This window comes from Dermacentor silvarum, chromosome 6 (assembly GCF_013339745.2).
Source record: "Dermacentor silvarum isolate Dsil-2018 chromosome 6, BIME_Dsil_1.4, whole genome shotgun sequence".
Lineage (NCBI taxonomy): Eukaryota > Metazoa > Arthropoda > Arachnida > Ixodida > Ixodidae > Dermacentor > Dermacentor silvarum.
This window is the reverse complement of record NC_051159.1, coordinates 151879979-151892302: the sequence shown is the minus strand read 5'-3', so window position 1 is coordinate 151892302 and position 12324 is coordinate 151879979. Positions and strand designations below refer to the sequence as shown.

Below are 12324 nucleotides of genomic sequence, written 5' to 3'. Positions count from 1 at the left end.
CCGACTGTTCTTTCCGAGCGCCGATACAGAACTGATTACATGCCTCTCCGAGCTCCGAGTTCTCGGGTGCTCTGCGCCGCGCTACCTGTGCGAGTTGGCACCACGGCCAGCTGTATCGATGACGTCATCAGCAGCGCCACTTGCCTACTCTTATCTAGGGAACCATAGACTTTATTACAAAAATTACTATAGAGGAAACTACCTCCATCATCCACCGTGACAGCTGCGCTGCTGACCTCATTCTTGGCACTGTGCCAACTTTTATCGCCTGATCTTCATACACCCGCATCGCGAATCTTCAAAGCGGGGGCATATACGAGCACGCGAAAAAGGGGCAGGTACCTGATTACAGTAACTAAACTCTTCGCTGCAACTCTGAACTCCACCCGGACGGCACCGACTTGAGGCATTGCTTCTATGTCTAAGCATATTGTTTCTGGTGGCAAAGTAGAGCAACATGAAGTAGAACACAAAAAAGGAGAGACTGATAGTTTAGTATAGCCTAAGCACCAACTTGCTCAAGAGCAAGTTTTTTCAAGCTAAGCTTTTATTGCCTAACTCGTGTCGGCGTCGGTGTTGCTGCTGGCATGCGAAAAAAACCAGAAGCCGTGCGAGAACCGAACCACCGACCTACGGTTTGCGAAAACTCCACGCTAACCGATTCAGCCACTGTCGGTTCGTCATACGCGTCCTTTAAAGTCTAAACATCATACGCGTCCTACGCGTCATTCAAAGTCTAAACATTTAAAGTCTAAAGTTTAAACATATTAATTACTGATTAGCAGGGACTCTAAGATGACCGTTTTTGTACACCATAGGCGTAGTCTACGTCATCATCACGGCGGGATAATGTGTCATTTGCGATCCCACTGGGCTTCATCCTCTTTCGTAAAAATTCTCTTTAGGGTGACAAAGACATCTTCACTCTAATGAATGTGCAGACTTTATTAGCCCGACTGACCGCCTGGCAGTGCTATCCCCGGTGCCGGATAATGAATATGATATACACAGTGATCGCACAAACACAACAACAAAACAAGCGGAGTTTGCACTAACAAGTATCACCGCTTTCTGTGCAGCCAGAGAAGTCTAACTCAACTGGCAGTAAGAGAGAGAGAGAGCAAGGTAAGGAAAGGCAGGGAGGCCCACCAGACGAGCGTCCGGTTTGCTATCCGACACTGTGGGTATGAAAAACGGAGAATAGAAAGAGGGAGAGAGAGAGAGAGAGAGTACTGAGTACACGTGGGATGATGCAGAGGGACACTATAAGCGGTCTCTTAAACCGGTGCACTTCAAATAGTGTACTAGTACACGAATCACTTTTTGTGCCAGTGACGGCTGTATCCACGGTCCGAGTATCTTTGACTCAGAGAACAGTCTTGAGTCCAGTCGGCTTAAAGTTTCCCTGAGAGAGATGCGTTGTACGTCGTAGCGAGGACAGGTACACAATAGGCGCTCGATGGTTTCCTAGCACCTACAGGAGTCGCACATCGGGCTCTCGGCCATTCCCGTACGATAGGAGTAAGGGTTCGCAAACGCCACTCCCAGCCACAAGCGGCACAGCAAGGTTGTTTACCTGCGGGAAAGGTTAGATGGCAGTTGTAGCCGTAGCAAGGGGTCAAGCTTATGCAATCGGCAATTGAAGGTACTTGAACTCCAGAAAGCTTGTGACTTTTTGCCTGCAAGCAGACGAAGTTTCCTGGCAGTGTCCATCCTCGCCAAAAGTATTTGACTCGTCTGGGTATCTTCGTGGGCAGACCGGGCAGCCCTGTCAGCAAAGTCGTGGCCGGCGATGCCACAGTGAGCTGGAATCCACTGAAAGATTATGTTGTGCCCTGCTACCAGAGCATGGTGGTGTACTTCCCTGATGTCGGATATCATCTGGTCGTAAGTTCTATGATGTAAGGAAGACTTGATACTGTGAAGAGCAGTCACAAAATGTGACCCATTTCTGTGGCGGCTCTTCGGTGACGTAGGACATAATGGCATGGAGGGCTGCAAGTTCTGCCGACGTAGATGTAGTCATATGTGACAATTTCAATTTAACTGTAACCTGCTTAGCTGGAACGACGAATGCGGCAGTTGAGCTGGTAGGTGAGGTCAAACCATCGTTATATATATATATATATATATATATATATATATATATTATATATATATATATATATATATATATATATATATATATATATGCAGTCATGATATGTCTGGTGCAGTAATAGGAGCTTCAGTTGATTCAGAGCCGGTGACGGATGATTGGTCTTCTTGGTAATTCCGGGAATAGCAAAATTCACTTGAGGCTGTCGCAGGCACCACAGGGGATATGAAGACTTCGAGGATATGAAAGCATATAAGATGAAGGTATGCACTCTTGATGAGCGCTAATCACTCTTGAAAAGGTAGCTTGAGCCTTGAGGTCTCTCAGCTGGTAGGGAAGCTAAGTGATAGTCGGGGATTCTTGACAGATAATGAATGTGCGCTCTGAGGGAGTCGACAGCTACGTCTGTCTGGGTCGTATGTACTCTTGCGATGCCTATTGTTGCTGTTGTTGAGGTGCACCGAGGCAGCCCTAAACACGTACGTAGGGCTTGACCTTGTATGCTCTCCAGAGCACGAATGTTCGTCTTGCATGTGCTTGACAAAACTGGTAGACTGTAATGGAGGAGTCCCAGTAACAGTAACCTGTGTAGCTGCAGTATAGAATGGACTAGTGTTAGTATCCCAGTTTTCCCCGCAGAGGAATTTGAAGATCAGGAGCAATGGAAATTAACTACTTCTTCAGATAGACGCAGTGAGGGCTCCACGAGAGGTTGCAGTCGATGATGACACCCAGAATACGATGCGTCTTCACATAGGACACAGTTTGACCGTTAATAAAAACGAGATACAATGACATCTGTTTGCGCGTAAAGCCAACCAATGCGCACTTTTCGGTAGACACATTGAGGCCTTGTAATCGTAGATAAGACACCGTCATGGTTGCCGCCCAGCTGAAGCCTGGCCCGCACCTGAGAGCGAGTCACCGCAGAGGCCCAGGATGCAAATGTCGTTGACGCTATATTGATACATGAACTGTACGCGGTAAGTACTCCGCAAGTCCTACCAAGACGACTATTGAATAATAAAAGGCTCAACACTCCACCCTGCGGCACACCATGGCAGATGTAATGTTCCGAAGTTGGACCAGTCTTCGGTCTCTAAGAAAAAGACCCTCTCAGTCAAATAGTCTTGAATCCATTGATACATCTGGCCACCAACTCCCACAGCCTCAAGTGAGTTCAGTATGGCCTCATGGGTGACGTTGTCTTATGCTCTTTCGACATCGAGAAAATGTGCAACTGATAGGCGCTTGAGGCTTTTCTGTTATTGGACCCAGGTAACAAGGTCAATAACGTTGTCGATGGACGAGGGACCTCGACGAAAGCCCGCCATGGCGTCCGGATAGATGTTGAATCGCTCGAGGTGCCATTCCAAGCGAGCAAGAATCATTCTTTTCATCACTTTGCCGACGCAGCTTGAAAGCGCAATCGGACGATGTGATGATAAATCAAGCGCAGACTTTCCAGGTTTCAGAATAGGGATCAAGTGACTCAATTTCCATTGTTTAGGAATGATGCCGTTTCACAAGGACTCATTGTAGTAGTTGAGCAGCTCACTACGTGCGTCATGTCCAAGGTGACGAAGCGTACGCGATGCCAACTGGGCCTGGTGACGAAGAACGCGCCCGCAGGTTGTCAACGCATCGTCGAGCTCTTCGAGAGAAAATGGCACGTTCATTTCTGGTACACGTGCCTCAGGGGCGTCATTCAGTGCCGCGTCAGTAGTGATGATCACGGACCCAGCAACCCGCACACAGAACTCTTCAGCTACTTCAAACTGCGAGCGTCGTTGGTAGAGGGGCAGAGCGCCAAATGGCTTCCTTTGATGCGGACATGAGCGAAGACCCCTAGCCGTTCTCCATATGTGCGAGAACTATCTTCGGGGATCAAGCGACTGAGAGAAAAATTTCTATCGCTTGTCTTCCAATTTTCCCATACGACGCTGGACTTTCTTTTGTATGCGTCGTTAAGCCCTCATATTTAGAACGGACTTCAGGCGCCGATACCTTCTTTCCGCCTGTCGGCGTGCCGCACGCAGCCTCTACAGTTCTATGTCGCAGTCTGTTCGCCTTACTGACCTTGTAAGCGAGCCTATGAATGCTTTCATTACTTCCGCGACATGCGTCATCCATATGCCCCTTAAACCTTGATCAATCAACTGTACGCAAAACAGTAGAGGAGCATTGCTCAACTCCTCTAATCTAAATGCTATAGTTCGGCTGTAGACTATACGCCAACGTCTTCAAGGTCTGCTATTGGCCGAGCCTTTCGACACGATGACATAAAGAAAGAAATACATTCGGCTGCCATTTCAAGATCTCCTTTGAAGCCGGACACAGTTTTTTTTTTACCCAAGCGTAAGACAAGTCTGCCAAAAAAAATCAGGGAATGACTAGCCACTTTTACCCTACGGCTCGCCGGTCTTAACTTTATCGCCGTTGACGGCGATAGGGAGCGGACCAAGCTAAGTCGGGAAGTTGCGTGTGCTGAAGTTGGTAATTTTTTAAATGTCAAGCATTTCTTGCCGGTGGCTTTGTCCGTCCCTCCCGCGGCGTCCCACACCCCCACAGCGCATTCGCGTCCCCTCCCCATCTCTCTGCTCTCCTACGCTCCCCCCTTTCTCTCCTCTAGGAATCCTCTACGGAGCGGCGCCCGCATGCCACACCCCCACAGCGCATGCGCGTCCCCTCCCCGCCTCTCTCCTCTCCTACGCTCACCCCCTTTCTCTCCTCTAAGAATCCGGAGCGGCGCGCACGACAAGTGGTGCGACAGCTGCATACTCCGCTGGGGGCGCCACGGTAGTTCCGCGGTATGAAAATGACGGAGCGCGCGCGCCTCATTCTCTCTCCTGTGCCGCGTCGCGATGAGCGCTCGAGCCGCTGCCGCGAAACCATCTCCCGCTCAAGCTAACCATCTCCCCGCTACTTCGCATCCACACAATGTTCCCTTTAGGAAGATTAATTAGAGTAATTTTTTCTTTCTTCTGTTTTTTTGTCTTTTCTTTTTCGTCACATAACTCTCGACTTCGCGCGAGATTCAAGAAGATAAAGGTCATGTGGCACGTGGTGGAATTCACGTGAACTAAACGCTGCTTTCGGGGAAAGCGGGCTCTGAGTGCGAGTAAGCAGGCGTAGAATGCGCTTAGCAGCTCGTACTCCCTTTCGCTTTCATATGGACACGGAAGTCCAGCGCCTAAACAGATACAACCTATGCTGCACCTCGTAAATGTAACAATTAGCGTGATTAGATGGTCAAAATAATCGCAAATTGGCAATTAATCTTATCAAAAGACATGATCTGCGTCCTACACTATACTTATAGTGTAGGACGCAGCATGGGATCTGCTGTTTTGAACGAAAACAATTAGTTGTTACTGCTTAAAAAACACGTTAGGCAGCAACAAATACGAATTTAAGTGCCCTGAGGGTTTGTGTCTAGTATGAAATGTACACTAGCTTCAATCCAAATTATTTGTCCTTTCCAACCAACGAAATAGCCTAGTGGCAGTAACTGCATCTTTATATCGAACGATTTCAGACATTGGTGTGCTTACCTGGCACGATTACACTAACTTTATGTTGCGGTTCAGTATACAAATATTTCCCTTCACCTGTCGCCTTTCGCAGATTGGCTTCTCATTCGTCGTGCCAGGAGGAAGTTCGGCCCAGTACGTCAACATTCACAAGGTTGCCATCTACGATAAAGCTTGCTCCGACTGATGCGGTTAATGTTCCACATTCCACAATAAACAGTTTCATCTGGTTAGTCCAATACTTTCCTTTTCTTTGCAATATTACCGACTTTCTATGTTCCCGGCACTGTATGCACGCGCAAGTTTGTAGTCACGTTGATGTCTCTTTCTCCTACTTCCGTTGAGTTTGACATGAGTCAATGTACGTGTTGGGATGCATGACGTCACTAAATGTACACGTGCCTGTGGTCATAGACCAGGTACCTTTTCTTCTTTTTTTGGGTTACAGAGAAAATGTATAAATTGAGCTCTGTGTGCTTGCAATGGCACTCTTGATGAAGGCCGGACCCCGGCCGAAGCATCGAAATTACAATGTGTTTGTTTTTCTACGTGCGCCTGCACTTCTTTTAACTTATTGAACACGGGATCTGAAGAAATACTTCCTTCATATATATATATATATATATATATATATATATATATATATATATATATTGCAACAAGAGTATTTGGCAGGTAGACTAGATGAAGCGGTTAAACAAGCTGGCTCGTTGAAAACCGACCTAGCGCGAACCACACGATCGTCAACGTCTTCTTCCACACACTCGCTGGCACAGAGCTGGTGCCGATGTGCTCCGGTACAATATATATATATATATATATATATATATATATATATATATATATACGAGAAGAAAGGGAACCGAGGGGACCGATCTTTATTAATCATATCATAAGAAGCCAACAAACAAAGACACCAAGGACAACATAGGGAAACTTACTTGTACTTGCTAATTGAATTAAAGTAATGATAAATTAATGGAAGTGAAAATGGATGAAAAAACAACTGTCCGCGGGTGGGGCATCCCACGAAGAGCATCCCACGTCTTCGCATTACGCGTGCGATGCTCTTACCATTGAGCTACCGTGGAGCCGTTTTCCCATCCACTTTCTGAGTGGTGGCGCTGGCTAATTAACCCTCCCATGGTTAGTTCTAGTTGTAAAACATAAATACCCCAGAAAGTGGATGGGAAAACGGATTCGCGGTAGCTCAATGGTAAGAGCATTGCACGCGTAATGCGAAGACGTGGGTTCGTTCCCCAGCCGCGGACAGTTGTTTTGTCATTCATTTTCACTTCCATTAATTTATCATTTCTTTAATTCAATTAGTAAATACAAGTAAGTTTCCCTATGTTGTCCTTGGTGTCATTGTTTGTTGGCTTCTTATCATATGATTATATATATATATATATACGAAAAAATTCAGAATACAGATAAATGTACGTGCAACAGCGATTCGTGGCACGGCGCTGTGCCCTGTGTCACTCATCCAACAAATGGACACGATTTGCCACGATTCGTTAACGTTACCAGCTTCTTAGGTCCAATGCCCGGCCCTTCAAAACAGCGGCGGGTTTTGGATTTATTTTTCAAATACCTGTCAGTAATTGGTGTAATCGGAAAGCTTTAAAGATTCACCATTTCATATAGAAAAGCCTAATATTACCCGCCATCTTACCTCTAAATATTATTATCAGGTCCACTTTAGCATTTCATATTTATTTTACTCTCTCTCTCTTCTTTTTTCGCTCTCCTTTGGAATCATTAATTCCCATTCCCTATACCTATACAGAGTAGCATGGCAGCGGTTATGTACGTGCCGGCAAAAATCTGTTTTTCTAATAAAGAGTCTCTCTCTCTCTCCTCCAAGCTTCGCATATGCAATGGAACAAAGAAACGGAGAGAGAGAGAGAGAGAGTAAACTTTATTGAAAACTGGGCCGGAAGTTTTCCTTCGGGGCGAGACGAGGTATAAGGGACAAATAGGACAAACTTTTTTACAGCGAAGCTGTTAAGGGCTCAATCTCCGATGGTCATGCTCGCGTGTAAAAAAAGAACTCTCATTGGCCGTATGCTGTATATGCGAGTGAAAGCGCGTGAGGGACGCGCGCTTTCATGGGGAGCGAACGCACGGCGGAGAGCAAACGTGACTTCTTCCGTCGCCCGAAAAGCCGTGGGGGGACGGGAGGGAGGGGAGGCGACGTTTAGCTGCGGCACCAAATGCTTATCTTGCGACCGGGCGCAAAAGGAATTCGCGACTCAATCACAGTCTGAGAAGATTTAACATAAAAGGCATGCGCTGCTGGTGTTTTGTTTCATGACATTTGTTTATGGGCTGTCATTCTCAAAATTCTGAGGAGCTGTATAAACTTCGACATGTAGCAGCACCAGCAACACGCAGCACTGTTGTCGACGGCGGGGGCGTTTTGCCCGCGTTCGCACCGAACGCGCGCTGCGTTGGTGACGTGTTTATGAAGAACGTGCCAACCTTTGCCGTACACCCTATGGCAGTGTACCGTAGCGATCATAAAGCCATGGTCCCTGTGGTCACTAAATAAATGAAAGCCACCGGATCATATATATTTCTCATTCTTTATTAGTTCAAATAACCAATTACACCATCACATCTTAATAGCCATAATTGTAAATACATAATCCCCACCATAGTACAGCTTCACTGGTCTTCCATCTCCACCCCAATGGAAGGACTGACCAGTTTTTTCTTTCTTTTTTTCTTCATCATTTCTTTCACCCGTCATTGTCCCTGTATAACGCGAATACAAGACTGTTTGCGTGTGGCACCGCAGTAACCTAACATCATTCTGCGTATCAGCCAATACCTTCAAATAACAATAAATATTTATTCGCGTGACACGGGTGTACGCTTCTTTTATCTCGCTTATTCGCCCAAGAGTGGCGCAGCCAGTTCTCTGCGCCCGAGCTAGCAGTTGCATGCGCACAGAGAAGAAGAAATTCAAGAGCGAGGCAGTGGTTATCAATTTTTTTGAGACCATCTCAAGAGCGTCAGCTTCTTCACTGATCTCCCGGTGTGCGCAAATGTCTGTGCTTGAGGACAAGCACAAGGCGGACTCTACGCTCCAGACCGCACTCACAGCCATTTTTCATGGCGGACAGAGCGAAGGATTTGGGAGCGTGCCCAGCACCTCTTCCCTCGGTCAGGGCCGACACGGCGATAAACGACGCACCCGGCAAGCGACAGCCGACAATGAGCGGGGCTACGGCAGCAACAGCTTTCAGCTACTCCTCCTGCTGTTCGCCCAAACTGCCGCCTTTGCGTCGTACGTGCAGGTCGGGACCCGGGTGGTAGACGTCCAGCCCGTTGAGTATTGGTGCATGCCCCCGTCTAAGTACTCGTACATGTCCACGGCCCAGTGGTTCAACGTCGGCATTCCGCGTCGCCCCGACGGCAGCTACAGCCATTGCACGTACTACGAGCGGCCCCGAACAGCGGTTTCCGCGCCCAGCGAGGCCGAGGTGCTCTGCGATCACTGGCACTATAACGTGAGCGAGAGCAACCACAACTTGCTGGTCGAGTGGGACATGGTCTGCTACAGGACCTGGCTCTTGGACGTCGCCGAGGCCGCCTTCGTAAGCGGGAGCGCTCTGTGTGCACCTTCCATGGGACTCGCCTCGGACATGTTCGGACGGTGGCCCGTGCTGTACGCGTCGGTCGTCGTGCTCTTCTGCACTGGGGTGACCCAGTGCTTCGCCACGTCGCTGGCCTCGTACGTCGTGCTACGCTTCGCGTCAGCGGCGTCCGCCAGTGTCCTGGAGCTAATCGCGATCGTCCTGCTGTTCGAGTCGACGCAGCTCGCTGAACGCGATTCTTACGTGGCGCTCGCGATCTGCTTTCCAACGACAGCTGGTTCCTGCCTACGTAACCGCGCTGAATACGTACGCACGGGACTGGAGGATTCTACGCCTTGGCGTGGCTGTACCTTCCCTGTTGCTGATCGCCTTGGTGCACTTCACCAGTGAGTCTCTGGACTGGCTCATCGTCAACGGAAGGACCAAGGAGGCAGAGCGTGTTGTGCTGTGGGCGGCGCGATCCGACCGCGCAGAACGTGGCCGCGTTAAGGAAAGGCTGAACGCAGTAATCGACGCTCTCGCACTCTACGGCGAGCGGCCAGAGACGATCAGCGACAGCCCTAGCTGTCGCCTGCTTTTTACCGGGCCCAGGCGCTACCTTTCCTTTTGCACCTTTGGCTGCTGGTTCTTTTCGTACGTGGGATATTTCAGCCCCAACTTCACGGAGGTTCGCGCCCACGTCTACGATCTAAGATGGATTGCGTTGGCGTTGAACGTGCTCGGAATGTTCGTCTCGTATTTCATGACCAAGCACTGCGGCTATCGCAACCCTCTCGTCGTGCTCGCGCTCCCGTCCGCCGCCATAGTAGCGTTTCAGTCGGTGCTGAGCACATTATCTCTGCTCGTGCCGCTTGCATGGACAATAATTTTGGCCTACGTATTTTTCAACATGTTGAACGTTTTTCTTTCCATCCACACCGTGAAGATTTTTCCGACCAAAATGAGATGCATTGGCTATTCTTTCGCCTACATGTGCGGAACCGTGGGAGCAATGATGGCGGCGATTGTGGGACGCGTGGAAAGAGCGCTGCCACAGAACTTGAAGGCGTTTCCGACAGCCCTGGCTGCGGTCGGCATGGTTGCTTTCTTCTTGAGTATCCTGCTCCTACCGAAACGCGTAAGCCAGGATCCGATTGACGGTTCCCAGAAGACGAGTACTGGGCACAAGAGATCGATTGTGCACCATTCACTGTTCGAAGAAGCAGAGCGACAGATGACATCGATGGTTTGTGACAATGCTGGGAAAGTTACAACACAAGCAAGCAAGCCAGCCAGCAAGCAAGCAAGGAAGCAAACAGGCAAGAATGCAAATAAATAAATAAATTGCTCTCGTTGTGTATCTAACAATCCTGTATATGCGATATATGTGCAGCTGACTCATACGAAAATTATGGTAAAACTAGTGTACTGCAGATAACCAAGTCTTACAGTTATATTGTGATTAAGTGTCCTTACGTCAGGGCAGTGAATAAATGCGCAATGCTTGTGGCGCCGCTCTGCGTAAAGTATTTCTCTCTCCCTGTAATGTGCGTAAACGTGACATAAAGCGGCACCCTGTGTGACCGGAAATCAATGGGTGTAATCACTTGTGTTCCTCGGAAGAGTAAATGGTCCTACGATTCACTTACGGATAATGGCGTCGCTTTGAGCTGAACATTCGTGTCTGTCGCCTTAAAGGCGCCTTAAAGGAACCGTGTAGGCTTGTAGGAAGCCTATTAGTCTGTTTTTTTTTTTTTTTTTGCGTCTTGTTTCATAAATTCTAAGCTTGCAAGAAAGCTAGCGTGTTTTTTTTTAATTTTTTATTTATTTTATTTTTTAGCAAGCAAGCGCCGACGCCTAGAAAGCGCATTTGAAACACAGGTTGAATAAATGTAACTTTTGCGGAGGCTTCTACGCGTTACAAAAAAAGTAATCTATTGCAATTACACATACTTTCTTTCTAAATGTAATTGATTGCAGTCACCAATTATTGCCCCCACACAGATAACTGATTACTCTTTGTAAACTTTTATGAGCCTTGCATAAAAGCAGCAAGTAGAATAAACTGGCCGGACTGTTTCAATGCGTCCCCTGCATCCCTTCACACGATATCTAGCTTAACTAAAAACTGCTTTCCAAAATTTTCTTCGGTCATCTTCCCTCGTTTAATTGTGAAGACATCTGCGGCAATACTGAAAGCTTGCTCGATGTGCGCTCTGGATAGAAGGGATCTGTTTTAACGTATGAACACCTTGCGCACAAGAAGGCGGTTAATCAATGCCGCGATGCTCGGGTCTGGTTCCTCTATGAGGAGCAGCGCTTCACTGTTGCTGGGGCCCAGAGAAGGTGCTCCCGGTTGGGCCAACGAAATTCTGGAAAAATAATCCGTAAGTGATCTCACGTCATCACTTTTCGGAGTGACCATCGCTTTCGAGCCGTAGCCATTGCCGGTTTAACTTGCCGGCAAAAATCTGGTGGAGCGTACAACATTGTACAAATGTTGCACGCTAGCCTCTTGTACTATTTGTTTACAACGCAATGTCTATTCTAGAGCACTGCACGGGCTCGGGCTTACCCGAAAGCCCGGGCCCGGCCCGGCCCGTGGGCCGGGCCGGGCCGGGTAGAGGAGTTTTTTCACGGGCTCGGGCCGGGCTCGGGCTTAAGGTAAAGGGGTGGCGGGCCGGGCCGGGCGGGTAACGTAGATTATTTCCGGGCCCGGGCCGGGCCCGGGTCTCGCCATAAAAGTTTTGATCGGGCTCGGGCGGGCCGCCCAATGTAAAAACGGGCCCGGGCCGGGCCCGGGCCGCAAAAATCGGCCCGTGCAGTGCTCTAGTCTATTCCCCCTTTATTTATTTTTTTGTCCGTGTGTTTGTTCGACACCGCTCTTTCTTTCTTCTTTCCTTCATTCTCGGTGTTTTTTCTTCTTTTCTTTTACGGTTGAGACAGCTAGCCATTCCAGTAAACAAACATCTCACGTACAGAGCAGCTAATAAGAGAGAAGGAAACCGGCCATCATTCATAGTTTTACAAACCTACCATGAATGCAGATATCGTCCGATGAATTGTCATATGCTGAAGCAAGGAATTTGGAACAATTCCACAAGAA

The 12324-nt window shown here is 48.3% G+C and overlaps 2 protein-coding genes and 1 pseudogene across 2 annotated transcripts in view; 2 read left to right on the top strand and 1 right to left on the bottom strand.

The window, feature by feature from the left end:
- The window catches only part of LOC119456246 (CRISP/Allergen/PR-1-like), a 31814-nt gene extending 25941 nt beyond the window's left edge, over positions 1-5873 (top strand). The window contains exon 9 of the mRNA XM_037717895.2: positions 5726-5873. Within this exon, the coding sequence (XP_037573823.1) occupies positions 5726-5818 (93 nt within the window). The 3' untranslated portion in view covers positions 5819-5873. The remainder of the gene's footprint in view (positions 1-5725) is intronic.
- A 2814-nt stretch (positions 5874-8687) lies between these two features.
- Positions 8688-9629, top strand: LOC119456974 (solute carrier family 22 member 8-like). Its single transcript, XM_037718794.1, has one exon. The coding sequence runs from the start codon at positions 8688-8690 to the stop codon at positions 9627-9629; it is 942 nt and encodes a 313-aa protein (XP_037574722.1).
- Positions 9630-11539: 1910 nt separating this feature from the next.
- Positions 11540-12324, bottom strand: part of LOC119456973 (transcription factor SPT20 homolog) — a 4122-nt pseudogene continuing 3337 nt past the window's right edge.